The 19,733-nt window shown below is 41.7% G+C and overlaps 1 protein-coding gene across 1 annotated transcript in view; it reads right to left on the bottom strand.

Annotated features, from left to right (window-relative positions):
- ANKH (ANKH inorganic pyrophosphate transport regulator) overlaps positions 1–19,733 on the bottom strand; it is a 110,505-nt gene that overhangs the window by 35,579 nt on the left and 55,193 nt on the right. The window contains exons 2-6 of the mRNA XM_055704584.1: positions 13,125–13,341; positions 4,708–4,826; positions 3,502–3,585; positions 804–974; positions 68–202 (exon numbers count right to left, since the gene is read on the bottom strand). Coding sequence (XP_055560559.1) covers positions 68–202; positions 804–974; positions 3,502–3,585; positions 4,708–4,826; positions 13,125–13,341 — 726 coding nt within the window. The remainder of the gene's footprint in view (positions 1–67; positions 203–803; positions 975–3,501; positions 3,586–4,707; positions 4,827–13,124; positions 13,342–19,733) is intronic.

Here is a 19,733-nt window from a genome sequence, read left to right as displayed (position 1 = left end):
AAAGAAACACGGAGGTAACTCCATGTAAAGGATCATTTGCAGTAATAGAGAGCAATGAATCTCTTACCTCTGTGGCTGAAGAACTGCCACCGAGGTCCCGGGAGACAAAAAGGTTGACAATGGGCCTACTTATTCGCTGAGTTGCCAAAATTAATGCCAAAGGCCACCAGAAACTCAGCATCTTCCTTATCGTAGCCTCTCCCTGCAACACATAGGAAAAAGCAAAAAAAAAAAAAAAAAAAAAGTGTGTTTGGAAAAGAACATGGCAGAACTGAATCAAAAGCACAGAGAATGGATTTTTGCTTTTCCCACCCACTGTCAGTTCTGGTACATTCATTACAATAGTTTTCAATATGAGGAACCTAAAATATTTTCACTCTTTAGCAATACTGATTCAAAAGAAGCTGTGTCATGGATCTCAATAAATAATGCATAAGATATCTATCTGCATAATTTGTTCTGGCTGCCAGACAAAGATACGTGAAAACCAATATGACATTCGGGGAAAATGAGGAATTTTGAGACCCTATTCCCTGTGAAATAAGGTGTCCAGTCAGTTCATGCTGTGCTGTCTTACAGCTCAGTATAAAGCTCAGTACAGAGGTGCTCAGTAGACAGCACATCTGTACCACAGTACACAGTTGCTGGAATATTTTCTACCATGACTCTTTAAGCGAAAATGTTTTTTCCTGCAGAATAGAGAGAGGAGGCCCTTCATGCACAGTAATTTAATACAGTTTTATAACACAAAAAGCAACTTTAAGATTATTGAATTTGAAAAAGCACGAAGTATTAAGACATACCCCCATTTCAGGCCCACTTCTGTCAGGAATTACATCATGTATGTTCCTGTAGTATCCGAGGCATAATGTGGTACATCGGACAAGTGCTCCCATGTATAAGGACAAGATTGGGATCAAGAGAGGCTCCCTGCACTCCAAGTGACTGTGAAGCAAAATGGCTACAAAAACAACCTGTAGGACAAACAAATAAATGATCAGTAGTTTGTGTGTTTCTTAGGACCAATATATCTCCTGTCTGACTCCAAGCTAGTCCGTCTGAACAACCGACCATGTGTGACTACATTATCTATCTGACTTTGAGTTTGTGGCATTTGAAACTTTAGTCAGGACCCCCCCTGCAATTGGTCACACAAATGAGAAAAACAAGAGTTAACATCATACAGAAGCTCTATTAAAAAAAAATAAATTGAAGATATGGGCAGGTGTCAGACTAGGAGCCATATATAGGAGAAGGTTAGCATGACAATCTGGCAAGGTTTCACAGCAAGCAAGCATGTGGCTCCCAGGAGAACGTGCCTATTCTGATATACACTGAGGCTGCAGACATGCTTCTACGGTCAGCTTCTAAAGTCCTACTTTTTTTTTTGGGGGGGGGGGCGGGGGGGGTGGGGGTGGTGGGGGTAGGCCAGTGGCAATTAAAAAGCCAGATGTTTTCAAGTATTCACTTCAGCATTTAGAAGCAGGAAGTGTTATGTCATCCTAATTTTCTACTTTTCTGAGTGAAATTTCAGTATTTCGTCATAGTCTCTTCAGCTGGGTGCCACATTGATGTAAATGAAATGGAAACTTTTGGGCTACCAAACAACTTGTAATTCAGTCTAGTAAGATTAAATGTTCAATCCAGAAAATGCAAAGCACATGATTAATATGCTATTATTCTCTTCATTAACTACAGAGCTGATGGCATGCCTGTTACATTCCAAACATCTCTGGATGGGGAGCACAACTCAAAAGCCAACTGTGAGCTGGTGCTGTGAACAGCAAAATCGAAGACAACCCAGCTAGGACATGCTGGCCTTCAAGTGAGTCACAAAAACCACAAAACACATTGTTCAGGGGCACGTTCTCCTCTTCATTGCTAGAGCTCGAGAAACACTTAAGAAAAATCACAGTGTGCAAATGTTTATTAGGCAAGCCACACTGCTTATAAGGGTTTGCAAAACTGCTCTTTTGAACCCTCTTTGGCAACAAAAGAATCTTCAGTAAACAGAAGCAGTCACAAGAAGTTTGTATATGAAGCTACCGATGGAGAATTAGCTACTACCAGCGCACCTATTGCTTGTGTAGTGAGCAGATGTAGGTGTAGAGAGTTCTGGGGTATGGAAAGTCACAACTTTTTGTCTTCCAGATTTGCTCTTGCTCTGTGCAATATTTTGTTGAGAGAAGATGACAGGTGTCCTACTCTTCACAATCCTGGCACCCCACTCACCAACCATTGTGGAAAGGGCATGTGTATCATGGCCAAAATAAGAATTTGTTTCTGTATTTAGCTGTATATGATCTGACATGCAGCTAGGGCTAGCAAACTTTGTAGGTCACATCAGAACGAGAGCAGATCCTGAGGGTTAAGGTCATTTACAGTAATTGGTGTTATCTTCAGGGATTTAGTGCAGTACTGTAGAGAGGCAGGCCTGCCAAACACAGAACAGCAGCTGACTGAATGGTTCAACCTGCTTTATGGTTTACTCATATTTAGTGGGAGGAAAATGCTATGGAAAATTGAACTAAGTGCTGCTGACTTCATATTTCCTTTGATGATGTACTGTTATTACTGTCTTTCTTACCCAGTCATTACACCATTCAGCTGGTAATGGGACAGTACACAACTGTTTTACAAGTGCTGGACTCTCCATTTCGTAGTATTTTTATATATGCTTTAAAAAGAGGGCTGTATATTGGTTCTCAATATAAATGCCACAACACTGGCCACCAGCAATGTGTATTAATGTTGTTTTTTAAGTGTGTCTAGTACAAGGCAATAGGATAGTTAACACCCCTCTTGTAAATGAAAGTTCAAACAACATTTGGTCTTTTCTGTATCACCCAGGGGCTACCACACAGATAGATCCCTTGTGCTGCAGTTCTCAGCCTTCACCCTTTGAACCAGTAAGAAGAACAGTGGCATACTGGCACTCAGAAGATGGCTTACACTACTGGATTTCACTGGATTAGACAGCATGTGCAAAACTGACAGGTGAACTGGAGAATCAGGCCTTCACTTCTCCACCTACAAGCCCCACGCAGGATTTCAGTGCAACTGTGCGAAGCATGGGGGAGAATGCGCAGGAGGGAGAAAGGTCTCTCTGTCTGCCTCAGAACCGGTAGCAGCATTTGGTCCCTTTGCCTGACCTTTCTTTTTCCCAGCTGTACACATGTATATATAACTTGTTTCTCAGCCATTCTGAAACAAGGTTGTGGAGGTGCTGGAAGACATGGCCCTAGCTCAAACAATCCTGATTCTCTTCTCCTGACATTGGTTTGGGACTGACTTGATTCAGTCGGCTGAGTCCAGCCTAAACCACAACAGTCAGTAAACAGCCTCCACACAACAGGGATCAGCCAGTGAACAGCACACAGAATCACTTCCACTAGTGTGTTCATGACAGAGAGAGAAGACAGTCTCTGTGCAGGAGTTCCTGCTTAGTAAAGCATCTAGCCCATAGCACAATGGAAACTGACTGCTAAGGGGAGTCATTACCTGAGCTATGACATCTGAGATGGAGGCACATCCCACTAGGAAACTGTACTTGTGTTTCAGCAGAATTCCAGCATGGGTCCATGCCTGAAAAAAGGGAGAGAAGAGTTTGGGAAGTGATTGTGATATTTGTGGTCCAGAATGGTGTTTTGTGCTTACACTGTACACAAGCAACTTGCAAAGCTCCTTTGTACCAGCAATACCTGGTGTGAACCTGGGCAAATGTTAAGCCAGTAATGCAGAGAATGCACTGCTGCATTCAGTTCTTCATTGCCAGGGCTGACAGGGAGAATGGGAATTTTATAGACTGTATAAACATTTCTGAGCAGATCTAATATGAAACTGCCCTTTCTTCATAAAACAGATGCTACACGGGATGGATTATCACACTAAATAATCTGAGAGAAAAAATGTTTATTCTCATTCACCAGCTGGACGCACATTTGAAGCATAATATTCATTGGCCCACTGAGTTATAGTCAGTCCTGTCTGGAAAATAAAACTTAATGATCCAACTTCTTTTTATTGTCAGCTACTGTTTCAAGCAAAAGTGGTAGAAAAAGTGGTGGAGGCATGCCATGAGAAGGTTATCCTTTACCAGTTTTACACAGAAGTAGAGGCATTAAAGACAGCTTCCATATTTTTATGTTGTGCAGGCCACAGGCAGTAAGTCTGGTGAACTGGGAAGCAGCAGCCCACCCCATGTGTGGCTCTCTTGCCCAAGCATTTGAGATATACTGGACTTAGCTGTGCTTGTAAAAATTCCTGGTAAGAAATATCTTTTGAACAAATTTGCTTTGGGAAAACATTGAGCTTATTCCTTGTGAGGTCTGCAAGTGATCTGGGAATGCACGGCAAATCCAACTCTCTCACTACAAACTGGAATGAGAGGACACATACAGACAACCAGTGCAGCTCATCACAAGATGACCGGTGCTTTCCAGCATGCACATACAGCAACTGTAACAAGGCAACTGAGGTTCTTTTACATTTGTCATGATCTCTGGATATTCAAAGTCCACCCAGATGCTTTTTCCAGGTAGCAGGAGATGATGCGTCCAGGTATATCCAGAGCTACTGCTTGCAAAGGACATACTTTCCTTCTGCACACCTTGAGTTTCCCACCAGGTAACAGACTTTGTGAACTAAAGCCATCAAAGAAAAAAAATAACATAAATATTAAAAATCAGTTCTGAATGAGGCACTCACCATGGCATCCATAAAAGGGAAGGCAGCAAGATAAAGGAAGGCCCTCCGAGTTTTACTTCCCACTGATTCATCCACATGATGCAGCTTATTAATAATGTAATACCCCAAATCACTATATGCTGTAGAGACACAAGAATAGAAGTGAATAGTAAAGGTTACATATGGACTCTGGGTGACACACTCAGAAGTACCTGAAAGCCTGTGATGCCTAGGAGCTCAGACATGCATCTACTTAGCAAACAGCTGCAGGGGCCTTAGGATATTAGAGCCTCACCAGCTGCTGCTCATGACTAAGGAGTGCTCTCATGGTTCTTTTGCAAGTAACCTTTGGCAGAGGAGTGGTAACAAATGGCTGGGTTGGGAGATGGGTAGAGTAAGTGCCAAATCTGTTTGCTAAATGAACACATGGGTACTCCAGAAAATCTACTGCTCTTTCATTAACTCAAGGCTCTTTGTTAGAAAAGCTGTTTTACACCAGGCATTGTGTATTTCATGGGATGTAGTACCTTATAAATGCTGAAACTATTTATTATCATCACATTCTCATGACATTACCTGTAAACCTTTCCAAAGCTGTAAAAAGGATACTATGAATTGCAAAAGCATGCAACAAATCACATTCATTATGCTTCTCCCTTACTTCGCCTAATGATCACCTCTGCTGGGACCTGTCAGGGCGCTGCACCCTTCACTGCACAGTCTCTGGGCAGCCTCCACCAGCCTTAGTTTCCTTCCTTATTTAGCTAAAGCTGGCATCTCAGGAGCCACAAGTTGGAAAACGGCACCACTGGAAATCAGGGGGTTGCCACTTCCGATGGACAGCATGCAATTTCACTGTCCTGTTTCAAGCCAAGATAGGAATTTTCACTGTTGGGCAACACACTTCTTGCCAAGCCTCTCTTCCCAAGGTATTGGGTTGAAGACCACATAAATACAGGGACTCACCACACAGTTCTCTAAAGAATGGCTTATGTCTCTGTTAGTACCCATGTTATCCAGCTGTTTTAATAACCCCAGAGTCCTCTGAAAGAGCAGGAATAAGGAAGAGCTAGCTACGATTGGGGTCTCTGAATTATGGGGATTTACATAATATGCACACTTAAATAATCCAAATAGTTTTTAACCTTTCATAAACTATGTTCTAGACCTGCATACTATTACTTAGTTTCCTCTATACACTTGTAATAGCTGTTAAAAGAACTACTAAGTTGTAAAGTCAACCTCCCAACACGAGTAATGGCAGAATTACTTGTGCCTGGGGAATCGTACCTCAGTTCTCTTCCACTCACGTCTTTTCTAAAATAATTATTGCAAATGTGAACATCTATATGATTTCCCCTTTATAACAACTCTATTATCATTGTACAGATCTTCATATACGGTATTTTAGGAAAGTTATCCTTTTCATGCATGCAGGTCACATAATCAGATTGACAAATGCAACACGAGTCATCCAATTCCATCTTTTTAGCCTAAAACCCTCTCTCATAACTTAAGAACAGTGTTTGGAAACAATTACAGAATCATATGAGTTATCAGTGTTTCGTGATGGCTTAGGGATACAGCAGCTAAATGGTTAACAGGACTGAAAAGACTTTTTCAGTCTGAACACCACAGTGTAAACAAGGTTGTAAAACTAGCAGTGGGAACAGGCAAGAGCCTCATTCCGGACAACCAGGACTGCCCCAAAGATGCTAAAATGTTAAAAACTCCCCCTTTGCCTATGCTGGTCCCCAGCTACATATCTTTCATCTGAGCCATAAGTGTTACTGTCGCAGTCTCCTAGTTCACCCAGCAATCCCCAGGTTGCTTAGCCATCCTCTTGAGGCACTCCCCAGCCTTGTTTCCTTTTGAAGGGAGTTAGGCAAGAAACTTAAACCAGGACTCCAACCTTTCCTCAGTTCAGGCAGGCCAGTTTAGTTCTTTCAGCGTTCCTGTGCTTCCTGCAATCCAGTCACACATCAAGCACAGCCTCTTTTTGTTTTTGTAGGAATACCCATACACCGTTTTCACTAGTATTTTGAAAACTCTGTTATGCATGGATTTTTTTTTTGGTGTTAAGTCCTCATGGAAAACTGTCTTTATGGCAGGGCGGTACACAGATGTTCCTGAATCAACATTACTTGAATAAGGAGAAGTTGTTTGGAAGGCACACGAGGCAAACCACCCGTGAGGGTCAGATTCACTGAGTTGTCTGTTAGGTTCCATTGAAGTTGCTTTACACTTCTTCTATACAAAAACTTTAAAAATGCTGCAGGAAACACACCAGCCTTATCCCCCACATGGGGACTAATAGCATCAGAGTCCAGGTGCTGAGGAACCTGCTTCTGTGGAGGGCCCTCCACCAGCAGCGCGGTGCTGGGAAGACAGCACGCCGCAGCAGTCACCCTCCATGCTCTCCATGCACTTCACCTGCTTGGCTTCACCTGCTTTAAATAAGACTTTGAAAGTGTTTAAAAAGTGAGTAATAAGCAACTTTTTTGGCTCTAAAAGCCACTGAGATGGTGGGGTTTTTTTGTTCGTTTGTTTGGTTTTTTTTAAGTTTACTAGCACAGAAAAATTCACAGAATCAGAGGGGTCAGAGGCTGATGACTCACTTCTAGGAACAGACAGTTCACCACAGGGCTGTAGTTCATTAGCAGGGCACTCTCAAGGGGCTTATACCACCCCAGCCCACAGTACCACAGTTGTAAGATTTCTAGTGATATCAGCACTGTGGTCTGTATGCTTTAAGATTTTTTTTCTCTCTCCCATCCAAAACCAAAAAAGTCTAACTGCACTTTTAAAATGTGGTTGTGATTTTAAAATTGTAATGGCTAAGCCTAAAAGCTAGTTTTAAAATAGTCAACCATTCCACATGTCAGTGAAAGCACACAATCGCTTCTGCTGATGTCCATGAATGTTTCCATCCTCAGAAAGAAGGACTCAGCAAGCTGAGATTTACTGACAAATACACAGACATGTGTCCCTGAGCTGTGAATAAAGCAATTGCTGATGCAATTAGAACTTAACCTTGGCCAACCTTACAAACTTATTATGAAGCATGGTAGAAAATTAATAACACAGACAACAGAGCTGAAGAGTATTGCATGAATGTAAAGCAGATGGCTCTTCCCATTCCTTGCATCATTTCAACCAAAACAGAGAAGTCCAACTCCAAGACAAGCTGCCTGTTTGTCTCCTCTAATACCTCATTTATTTTGATGTCTACAGATTAGTTTTGCTACAGAATTTAAGCAGGAATTCTTGCTGTTGGCTTTTGCACTTGAGTTTTAAGGCCCAAGAGCTTAAGAAATGACACTCAAAACTGCATACCTAATTGGATCTCCCCTTCCCTACACTGATTTCCCTAACAAGCCAACTACTACCACATAAACTCCAGATGTTCTTAAAACAACTGAACACACTCTTAATGATGCCAGAGTCTCAAGCAAATAGCTGTACCATAGCCATTTTGGAGCTGTCTTCTACCCAGCATGTTATACTCATATCATAAAGAAAACATAAAGAAACCCTCACAGGAAGCAATACCATTTACTTCTAAACACAGAACTACATATGTAAATATTAGCTTTACTGCAGGAAAAAAAAAATAATCCAAAAATGTTTTTGGGTTAAATTTTGTTCTTTTTAGATGCATTCCAGTTTCATACTTCACTGCTAGTTTTAAAAATGAACTTGGAGACTTGAGAAGTAAAAATCTATTCTGGTGCTCTTCAGAATGATGGCTCACATGGCCAAAACTGGTGCTGGTCACGAGTTTGCTCAGCTAAGTGATTTGGGCAGATGGGAAAATGCCAATTTGAAAAAATAAATAAAATAATCTCAATGGCAAATCTTCATTTAGAGATGGGCACAGGGTACATAGATTTCTTTATGTCTTCAATTAGCCTGACTTAAAGCAGAAGCAAAAGCCTGTGTCCCCCTTGTGAAAGCCCAGATGATCAGTGTTTTAGGCTTTGTGACTTTTTTGCTCATAGTAATACATGAATTCAAAAAACCCCAACAGCTTAGGAGCATCTCAATGCAGACTGATTACTGCAATCATCTTTTTCTGTGCTCAGCTCTAGTTCCAAAATCGCATTAGCTTATTCTCCCAAATACATCAATGACTGTTGGTCTCTGAAATACCTTTAGGTAGGCCATCATCTCATAAATCTCAAAATTAGCCTGTTTTAACTAAAAATTGATCATTGCTATCCTAAATTCCAAAAATGCTTCAGTCATAGGCTTTCTTCCTTCTTCCTTTGCCTTGAATACCTTGCTGATAATAAACTGCTCCTGCTGTGGGAGAAAGATTGGGACAGCTGGGTTTGCACGTTACTGCTTTAGCAACGGCCATCTGAAGATGCTGAAGCAGGATGCATTTTTAATGAATAATATTTTATCATCTTTTAGAAAGAAAGAAAAAAAAGCAAGCCTGGATTATATTCTGATTTGTATTCATGTGCTATCATCTTTTTCCAGGGCAAAATGTTGAGTACAAGCCAGTACAGCGGGCACATCATAACAAGACTGACTGGAAAAAAACCCCTCAGATTGTCACAAACCACTCTGTAACTCCTAGTCTCTAGAAAATTCCAGTAATGAAAATTCCATGCTGGAAGTGGTGGGATTACACCTGTCTCACTCCGTATGCAGGTCTTTTATGCAACGCAGTGACTATGCATGTGGGAAGTTCGAAAGAATCAGCGGAATTATTAGCAACTGCTAAATTTTTGCCCTGTGCAATATGTGCAGGGAGTGGCCCATGCCCACTAGTCTGTCAGTAATAAACTGGCACAAAACAAATCACTCGCATGTCTTGACCATCCAGTCTGCTACTGGATGTAGTTGGAGTAGCCAGTTGCCTGGCTACTGAAGTTCCAACATTTTTTCCCTGGTGATGGCAAATGATCACTCATGTAGTTTTTAATCAGATGTAGTGGGCACCAGTTAAGGAGCTCTCCTTAAACAAAGAGGATGTTTCCCCAAAGTAACTTCTGCCTTGTCATTTCCAGAACCTCAGAGAGCTGTGGAAAGGAATATTAATATGCAAAAGGAAATAAACTTTCTCGGTATACTATTTCTCAGTAAACTAGTGAAAGGCTGAATAATTCTGTTCTATTGCCAAAGAAAATGTGCACGTCTTTCATGACACTGGTGTTAAAAGGACCCACTTAGTATGGAGGGCTTATCAGCAACACCATGAAATGCATTATGTTAGCATAATGTTATATAAATTATTTTTCTCTGTCAAGCTGGCAATTTAGTAAGATGTCAAAAATACGCACAGAGAAGCTTAGCATCTTGAATCCCTTCTCTTACAGCCCAATATTCCCACCAAAAGCCAATCTGTGAAATAACATGATGCTTTATACCCTGGCTACATAGGAAACCACCAACAGGAAACCCTAACTGGTGGCAGTAGCTGCCCCCAAAATAGCATAAGGGAAGGAAGGCAACATACTATCTTGTATTTCCAGATTGCAACTGAAACAGAAAATCCAGGAATACTGTACTGACCGACGTTTGCAGCAGCATTATCAGTGGGACGTGAATATGGTTTCAAATCTCTATAGTCAAGGTCAACTTATTTCTTGGTTCTTACTGCTACCTGTACAGGAGTGCGATAAGAACTGTTGGTGAGGACTCTGCGGACATTCATGGGAATGTGCGTGGGGGCGATGACTTGGGGACCCAGAGCTTGCAACTGTGAGTTAGAGTGGTTTGGCTCAGCCAGTCACTTCCGCGGATGACTGCATTAGCTCTGGTGGGGTAGCAGTAGCGGGGAGCTGGTGCTGAAGCAATGAAGTGTGAGTCAGGTGGGTGAAACGGTCTGTTTTGATGTTTTAAACAAGCAGAGGCTGCTGTTTGTGAGGAGCTGTGTCTGCAGACTGCAAATAGTCTCTATCACAGTTAGAAATGTGGTGATTCATTGTGGTCACTGTGTACTCCTTATTTCACTGGGCTTTTTGTTCCCTGTTCCTTCCTGGGCTTTGACAGTCATGTCATCTTCCTTAGCCCCATACACGTGGCATGTGGAAGAAATTCAGTCCTCTGAGTGCTGTTTCTTTCTCTTTTTCATCTGCTGAGCATCAGTAACCTGCATTTGTCTCCTGTAGATAGCCTGTCACAGGCTTACAGCTGCTGGGGAGTAGCTGCAGGTCCTAGGACACTGCCTGTCTGTCACTGGACTCCTCTTCCTCCTGCTAGGCAGGTTGTGCACCTGTGGGTCAGAGAAGAATAATTGGGATTTAAAACAGGTTCAAAGGAAACTTGGAACGTAAAACTTGGCAACATTACCCAGGCAATTGGTGCTAGAATCTGACTAACTCCATCATCTCAGGCACTCTGCCAGTCTCTGCTGTGGCCTTTGCATATTTTCAGGCATAGACAAGTTAAAATACTAAAAAATATTTTGCAGTCTGCCATCATAAGCAGCTGAAAGATTGTGTGAAGCCCTTTAATTGGGGACTGTAAAGTATGGTGAGTACAGCTTGCTTTCTTCTTCCACCCTCCTCCCTGCCCCATTATCTGCAGAGAGGGCATTTCAGAGGTTCTGAACTCATCAGGGATTTACTTCCAGGCAAAGGAAAGAACCTTATCTGGCATGCTTTGCAATGGTTGTCCCAGACACTTCCCTATAAGAAGTCCCACATGGAAAATTTAGCTATGTATTTCACCTGGAAATTTGATAGTTATACTTCAACTTTTTCTTAAAATCTATTGTAGCTTAAAATAAAATATTGGATGACTAGAAAATATTTATTTATCCAGCTGGCAAAGCCAAAAACTTTGACCAGCATTGGCAGGAAAACAAGTGAGCAACTAGAAGAGCAGCTCTGGGCGCTGAAGAAATATTCCAAGCAAAGACATGGAGAGCCAAACATACAAACAGCCCAAAGTTTACAATACCGACTCAATAAAGCAGCCTCATCTGTAAACATATTGAGGAAGTGACCAATCCATACCACTGAATTAAATTAACTTGAACGCATGGATTCAGCTTCTAAAATTAGCAACAGCTTATCCCTGGCACAGAGCTGCCACGGCTAGTGAGCCATTACAAAAAGCATTTATTATGACCATAACATGGGGTAAAAGTAAACAGCACAGGGCTGCCATATCAGCGGTGGGATGAGACATGATGGTCAAACACACTGGAGTGCTTGGGAGGCACATGAAGCTGGTACATACAGCTGGCAGGCTGTTAAAGGATAAAAGCAGGGGCCATTCGTATTTACCATCTGGCTCTTGTACCCACTTGGGCAGGAACTGAAATAGTCTCTTCTATTCTATTCTATTCTGTTCTGTTCTGTTCTGTTCTATTCTATATGCTGAGCAGCAGCACATGCTGCTCTTAAGATACTAACAACTGATAATGAATGATGCCTCACTTCCAGGCCACACTGTAATTTCGCAATTCTGGATACTGCCATCACACTCTCATTTCCCATCCTTCTGTGATGGAATGACATCCTACTGCTCGTCATCTTATTCAGCCCTATTGCCTGTCAAGCCTCCTTAGGCTATTGCATTACCTCCCTCCTCCCAACCCTTATAGAGCTCCTAGCTTTCAGGATTTTACCTGTTGAAAGCAATGCACTCGCTGCTTCTTCCTCCAGCGTCCCTCCTTGCTGGGGTCCACAGGTTTTGACTCTGTAGAATGAGCCAGAAGGAGCGGAGAATCTGGTGCAGTTCTTGGAGAGGATGAAGTTAGTCTTCTGGGTCACATGGCTTTTTATTGCTGTGGCTGATGCTTGGGCTGATATCCCATTTCTTCATGTCTCAGAAACCGGCAAATCCTGTGACTGCGTTACTTATGTGCAGTTCATATCTGCTTATGTATTTTATTTGTTTCAGAGTACACTCAAGGAGCTGGTCTCAGTCTGGCATAAAGTCCTCTTGGTAACTACTTCTTCTCTTACAGATTGATTATTCAGCAGAAGTGGATGATGACTAGCACTAGCAGAGAGTAATACTCGATATTCTAATGAGAATGCTGGCACCTACTTGCTTAGAGTTTTTTACCATGAGGTAAGTAGCAAAGGGATAGGTACAGAGGGAGTACACCAACAATGCCACCATGTTCTGACGAACAGCCCTAACAGACCTAACAGTAAGACTGATCTATCAGCTTCATGCAACCTGTCAACCTTGGCAAAGTTTTGCTCACACACCTGACTGAAAGAGATGAGCAGCACATTTTGCTGCCAGGGAAGAGAGCCCTGGGTGTGGAACCTGCCACTTAATAACCTGTTTGAAAAGTAATAAAAATTGCGTGGATGGGCACAAAACCAGCCCAAGAGACTTAATCTCTTTTGCACCTCCTGTTGCACTTACAAATGAAATCTTAAGCCTACAGATTAATCAGTTTGAAGAACAGGCAAGGGAAGAAAATTAAGACATACTAATTAGATGTGAAGTGACCTTACCTATTAAGGTATGAAATACAGCAGCTACTGCGCCAGCCACAACCATGCACAAAACTGCTTTGGTCCTGTCTCTCTTGCTGTTCACAAACACCAGACCTACATTTTTGAAGTCACTCATTGGACCCGTGAAGAACTTCATCAGGGAGTACGCCAGCCCATAGCTGGCCAGCATTTCCACAGCATCTTCCTTGACAGCAGCGATACCCCTATTCAAGGCCTGTGGAAACACAGAAACAACAAACAATGTAGGATATGTGGAAGCGTACCGAACCCAATCTTCTGCAGCTGGTTTCTGAAGGAACAAGCAAGTTCAGCTCTCAGTGTTTTCACCCCTAGCTGGATTTATTTCTTTGGATTCAGCAGTAGTAACTTGTGACACGGCAACTTCACAGTTTCATATGGACAGTAAATTCAAGTAAAGCAGACTTGAAGATAAGGTAAATACCTATTTCTAAAGTATATAATGGAACTCCGGCTACACCCAAACTCAGTGTCTTCCCTTTTTAGAGTAATTTTATGACCTGCTAACAATCATGGACGACACAAGACCATTTAAATGCCTCTTTGAGGCCTCAGGCCTGAATTGAACAAGACATAGCCCTTGGAGGCCATCTTTATGGGTAAAAACTCTTGACATTATCACATGCTGAAAGTTCAGGAGATCAAACTTTTTTTCAGCGTAATGAGCTTCACTACATCCTATGTAAATGTTGTGAATAGCTTATATTGTCCTATGACATTTATTATGAAACTAGGCCAAATATGCAAGTGACTAAATGTAACTGTTCTTTCATGTATTTCACAAGGTTCTGATGCTATATTCATTTATACCTCCCTACGGCATATTTAAAAGGAAATACAGCACATGTATTTCAAGACATACTCAGGTTCAACTAACCTATTAATTCATTCTAGGTCCATATTTAGGAAATCATGAATCATTGAGAATTAGACAGATTATTTTTATAACTAAGGTGAACCAGAGCAAAAATGTGTAACAAAGCTTCAGATTCCAGCTTGCACCAAAATGCTTCTAAAATACTGAATAAAAAAGACAGAAGGATAAAATTTATCTGCAGTGTGACAGCATCAATCATCTGGTACACCCAGAAAACTGCTAAACCAAGATTTGATTCAAAAAGCATGAAGGATGAAACACGACTTGTTTTCACAAGTATTTAGTTCCTATGGGTTACAGCTGATGTGTGGTGACAGGACCATGGCAAGAGGGCCAGCTAGGAACATCTCGCCAACCCACCTTCCAAACCAGAGTCTATCCACTTACACAGCAGCTCTAATACCACTTTTCCTGAATGAACAAACCAGGCAGAGTATCATCAGGTAACTGTGGTGAAGTCCTTCCATTTCAAATGCAAGCATAGCCTGTTTTTTGCAGTCTTTTGACTTTATTTTTCCCCCTTCCAAAGACCATATAAGCAAGCAACTCCCCTGACTTCAAAAGAGACCGCATTCCCATAGCAGAAATGAGCATTTTTTCCTACTGTTCTTTTCCACTCTTTCTGTCAGATGTGCTTTGTTTTTGAAACTAAAGCTGCACTGTCAACACAGGAAAAAGCTGTAGAAAATACCAACTTCTCCATCCTTCATATCTGCCCAATCTCTCTCTCGCAATGTGCTCTGACCTGAACACTTTAGGTTCCAAATGTTTTCAACTGTCCTGCTCCAGTTTGTCCCTTGCTGAAAATACCATGTGTTAGGTATGGAGGATCTGCATCTGCCTTATGCAATCTTTTCTGGGGTACAGATAATTCCATCTATTTCATCGATAAGAGTTCAAATTATATTTAATCTGCAAATGCCAAAACCACTAGTGGGTGCACAAAACTGTACTCAAACAATTCATGGAGAAGACTGGCCTCTGAATTGAATAATCAAGTTTAGCTGTCTTTTGTGATGACGCATGCGATGAATGTTGTAATTGATATCAAGGTGTATACAGAGTTATAATCTTTTCATTTAAACTTCCTAAAGATGCTGAATCTCCCTTTTGCTGTTGCCAGTAATAGGCAAATAGCCTTAGATTATGCCATATAAAGGGTTCCTTGATCATGGCTCTTCCCCCCTCTTTTATTTTGTCAACAGTGAAATATTTATGGCAGATTCAATTTAAAGAGAAACAGCTAACCAATTTCAGGTAGTCTGGTTTAAAAGCTCCTTGTCACATGTAAAAAGCTGATTTATTTCCACCACAAGTTTCACAAGCGCAAGTGCTTCCTTCCTGGGTTGGACAACTACTGAATACCAGAGTGTGTGCAGGACGGTAATCTGCTTCTGACAAGGTCCCCCAGATAAACAGCGTCTTTAAGAATCACACTCTGTCAAGAAGCACAGCACTATGATCTCTCTGCAGAGAAACAAATCCTTGCTGAGCACAGTCCTCAAGCCAGTGAAAATAGCTCCATGTGAATTTGGCCCCAGGGTAACTAAGTTTTCCACCTAAGTAGGACAGATGGAAAGACTCGATTACTCCTCTTTCTCTCCCTGTCTGGATTTACAGGCTGATTTTTGATCCCTTTTGTATGAACAAGTAACAGACAAGTAGATACTTGTGAGTAGTCTTCCCCAGAGACACACTTTGTACCAGGTAAGGTAAACCGGCAAAATCCAAAAGGGACTTTTTTAAAGAGATACGCTGCCATTAATTTATACTCCTGTGGAACAGTTGGCTAACAAGATGAAGTAATATAGAGGCTAGTCCTGAAAAAGCAATTGTCCTAAATGCTTCTTTGGAAAGATCCTTTGGAAATGAACAGTCAATAGGACCGTGTACAGAGGGTTTAACTTCTGTAGCTTCCTTTTTCCTTTTTCACTTTAAGATGACAATGCAAAAGGTTCTTTATCCTCAACTTCCAAACACTGTATGAGACCATGTTTACCTCTTCTATTCCATGTACCTTAGAATATTTTTGCTGCTAAAGCTGATGATGTCGTATTTGGTATCCTTAAATCCACAAGAAAACCAAGATACTTGATAAAGCTGCTTTGGGGTGCAATATGAAAGACACAGGCATGCCAACCATACAGTCGGTAATCTTCCAGTCTAATTTCCTGCTAGATTTCCAATTACATTTCTCATAAAGGAAAAAAAAAAAACTAAACCAAGGCACGGTCTCAATTTTTTTTATCTGACTCTATTTTGTACACTTTTTGTGTGAACAAAAATCAGTAACAAATCTTCATTAGTAGCATCTGTATTCCATGTTTGTTTCACTCAAAACAGAGCATATCTCTACAAAGATTTGTGTAGCTTGTCAACAAAACGTCACAGAACTAGGTAGTAATAATAATGACAATATTTAATACAAGAAGTTAGCCTGATCATACATATTTCTGATGTCATCCTTCTTTCAGCTGGCTTATTCACACCAAACCTCAAGGGAGAGCTAGAAATCCAGATGCTGGAATAAAGACTATTGGTGATGGCACCTTCTGCTGAGTTTTTAATGAACAACTAACCTAATACTGTAGTACGTGAAAATGTCACAGCAACTTCCTATTCATCAAACATGTTTAAAACAAAGCCACTGACATTGCTGACCTTTCTTTTAGAAATAACAGAAAAACGCACAGAATACTTCCAGGCTGAGCATGATCTGGTAGGTACATGAACAGGTTAGTTGAAGTAAGTCATATTCCTAAAACACTTCTCAAAAAGGCAGGCTCCAAGATCTACAGAACCTTCTATGCAATGTCTTCTATAACACATTATGTTAACACTAGAAAGATTAAATCTTACCTAGAGGACCTGGTAACAGCCCCTTGAGCCTTCTTTTATGAATAATTGTATGCTGTCTCTCTAATGTTGACTAAAATCAGAGAAGACTAGCACATTTAAATTCCCATCCAAAAGCTTCAATTCAGAGGAATACCAAACAATAAACTTTACGACACTTCAAGCCTGTAACCACATCTTTACAATTGGGTACAGCAGCTGGCTTTATTCTCTTAGAAGGAACATACGAGACCTCTATCAAACTTCTAGGACGTGCATAATGGATGAATCCAACAAACTTTTGCGTGCAAAGGCTGCAATTTCAAAAGCAGCAGTTGTTAGAAAAATGTCAAAGGTCTAGCTTGCCCTACTTTGCATGAGCTTTCAGCACTATTCACTAACGTTGGCAGAAAAGGTTTGATTCCAATCTACAGCTACACACCTCTGTTGCCAGAAATTCAAAGTCCGTCTCTTAAGCTGGTTCTGTACAGATTGACCATTTCTTACATGATCATCCCCTCCCAGAGACTACTGGATGACTGATGCTGTATTTTGTATTGGATTATAAACACTGGATTATAAAAACATTTTTAAAAATCTACTGAGAAAGACACTTCTATTGTACACATTTTCTTCTGCTTTTAAAAAAACATTTTATTTCTTACGTACTGCTCAAAATTTCAATAGTCTTTATCTAACTAGAAGGGTGCGTTTTCTACTTAATTTGGAGTTAACTGTTGACTATGAAGTCAATATTTGTCCAGTGCCATGTGTTTCAAATAAGAGCAAGTAAAATCCAATAAATGAAATTCTTGTCAGTCCTCTGTTTTGCTTATGCTGGAAAAAACAAGACTGTGACCTAGTGGAAGCTGGCATGTTCCCATGGTTTGTTTGAAGCTGGGATTCTACCTGAGAAGTTTTAAAGTCTGTTCTAGTTGGTTATCTACCTAAGGATGACATCAAAAACCTGCTCAATTTGGCAGTAACTTGGCCATGTGCATGTTCGGTTCAGTGATCGTTTGTAATGTGTCCCCCCTTGCCCTACGTCTCTCTTCCTACCTGCCCTCCCCTAACGAAATGGAAAAGAGCCAAAGGATTCAGTTAAAGAGCAAGCTGACACAGGGGACAGTCTTTCTTCTGTGTCAAATAATCTCTCTCCTGATGATCGTTGGCTGAGTTTTCATTTACTAAATCCTGTCACATTGAAATCTTCAGTATCAAATGCTCCAGCTGGCTCTGGCTATTCTGCCTCCCCCCGTCCCCGCAGCAGAAGCTGCACTGCCAGAAGGACACCTGACAGATCCGATGCTCAGTAAGCACGGCATAATCAGACCACTGTGTCGGTGCTACCTGAGTGTTATCACATCTCTGCTTCTGGCTGGGTTTCTCGTAACGGCAGAAGCCAGTGGTGGGCAATTTGAGGGGAACAGCTACTGCTCTGACACAGGTCTGGGCAAGATTCCCATCGACATAGACATAGAAGTGGGAGAAAATGGGATGAAAATAGCTCGTGTACCTTTATTCTGGCTTAAGAAGATTGACCAAACATGATGTACGAAAAGGCAGCCCTGAAGGGTTAGGAGTCTGACCTTGTAGCCTGAACATGATGACCAAGGACTGTTCATTGTTTTGGGTCATTTTTGTTGTTTGTGGTTTGTTTTGTTTTGCAACACTTTTACCCTAATTCAGCATCTCTGATTTTGGGTCAGCATCTGTTGTAGATCATGTGTCAGATGACTGAAATGCCGCCTGAAGTCAGTTCCTATTAGCCCACTACTGCAGTATGTTATTTCCCCCTTGCTCCCTTGCTAAAGGTGCCTGTAAGTGAACCGCCAGTCCCCCTGTCCACCGTGCTGCAAATGCTCACACTGGTTCAACCCACTGAAATAACCCCAGTCCCCAGCAAGAGACCACAGCTCCAAACCCCGGTCTGAAAGAAGAAGATGCCTGTCCTGAGAGAGGGACACCTAGACGCCCCCTGGTACATGGCCTGTCTCTGGAGAGCACTCTGGGAGCTCTGTCCCTTGGAAGAGCACTAGGACTGCCCTGAAAATGACAGCTGAAGTTCTGTCTCTTGCTACTTTGTAATTCAAAAGAAACTGCAAATGCAGGGCAGGTGTCGTGGTTTTACCTTAAGAAAAAATTAGCATCCCACAATTTCAATCAAATGTACTCTGTTTGCTTAAGTAACGAGAATATGGCCTAGAAGACCCTGTGAAACAAAAAACAAGCCATGAAAACTAGAATGTCATCAGTAGCCATTTCTTCCCCATTCACCTTCCTGAGCAGCAATGAAAAGCAAGGATTTTGCAAGATTCCTACTCTTACGTGAAATGCCTATTGCGCTGTGCCCATGATCAGGATCTCAAGGCTGTATCAAAGTGTGCCCTGGGGGAAATTTAAATAAAGACTCCTAACTCAAAAATAACGTAATTTTAGAGGACTCACAGCTTTCACTTGACCTGGGATATATCAGGGAACAGCGCTTTTTAACGGGCACAGCCAGGAGGCGTAGGAATAACTAGGGTAGCAGTGCCAACAGTGAAGTCAGTGAAAATGGGAAATCTTTCCCTCTGCAAAAATAAGGCAGAGGAGGATGTGTCGGGGAGGTGGAAGAGTAGGTATGGCACACTACCCTATGGCACCTACTGTCTGCGGGTAGATTTTGTGAACAACAACCAGCACAAGGCACAGACTAATACAAAACCCACATGAAGACTGCAGAAGATAATGCTGCAGGACCACAGGAAAGAAACCAGACTCTGTGAAGCCAAAACACGTCTCATTTAAAACTACATTTGATGGAAGTGTCAGCATGTTTACGACAGGGAGCAGTCTTGGAGGGGTGAATCAGTTGCTGCAGATGGCTGCCTCCC

Source organism: Falco cherrug, chromosome 3 (genome assembly GCF_023634085.1).
Source record: "Falco cherrug isolate bFalChe1 chromosome 3, bFalChe1.pri, whole genome shotgun sequence".
NCBI lineage: Eukaryota > Metazoa > Chordata > Aves > Falconiformes > Falconidae > Falco > Falco cherrug.
The sequence above is the reverse complement of the archived record's forward strand: the minus strand, read 5'-3'. Positions and strand labels throughout refer to the sequence as shown.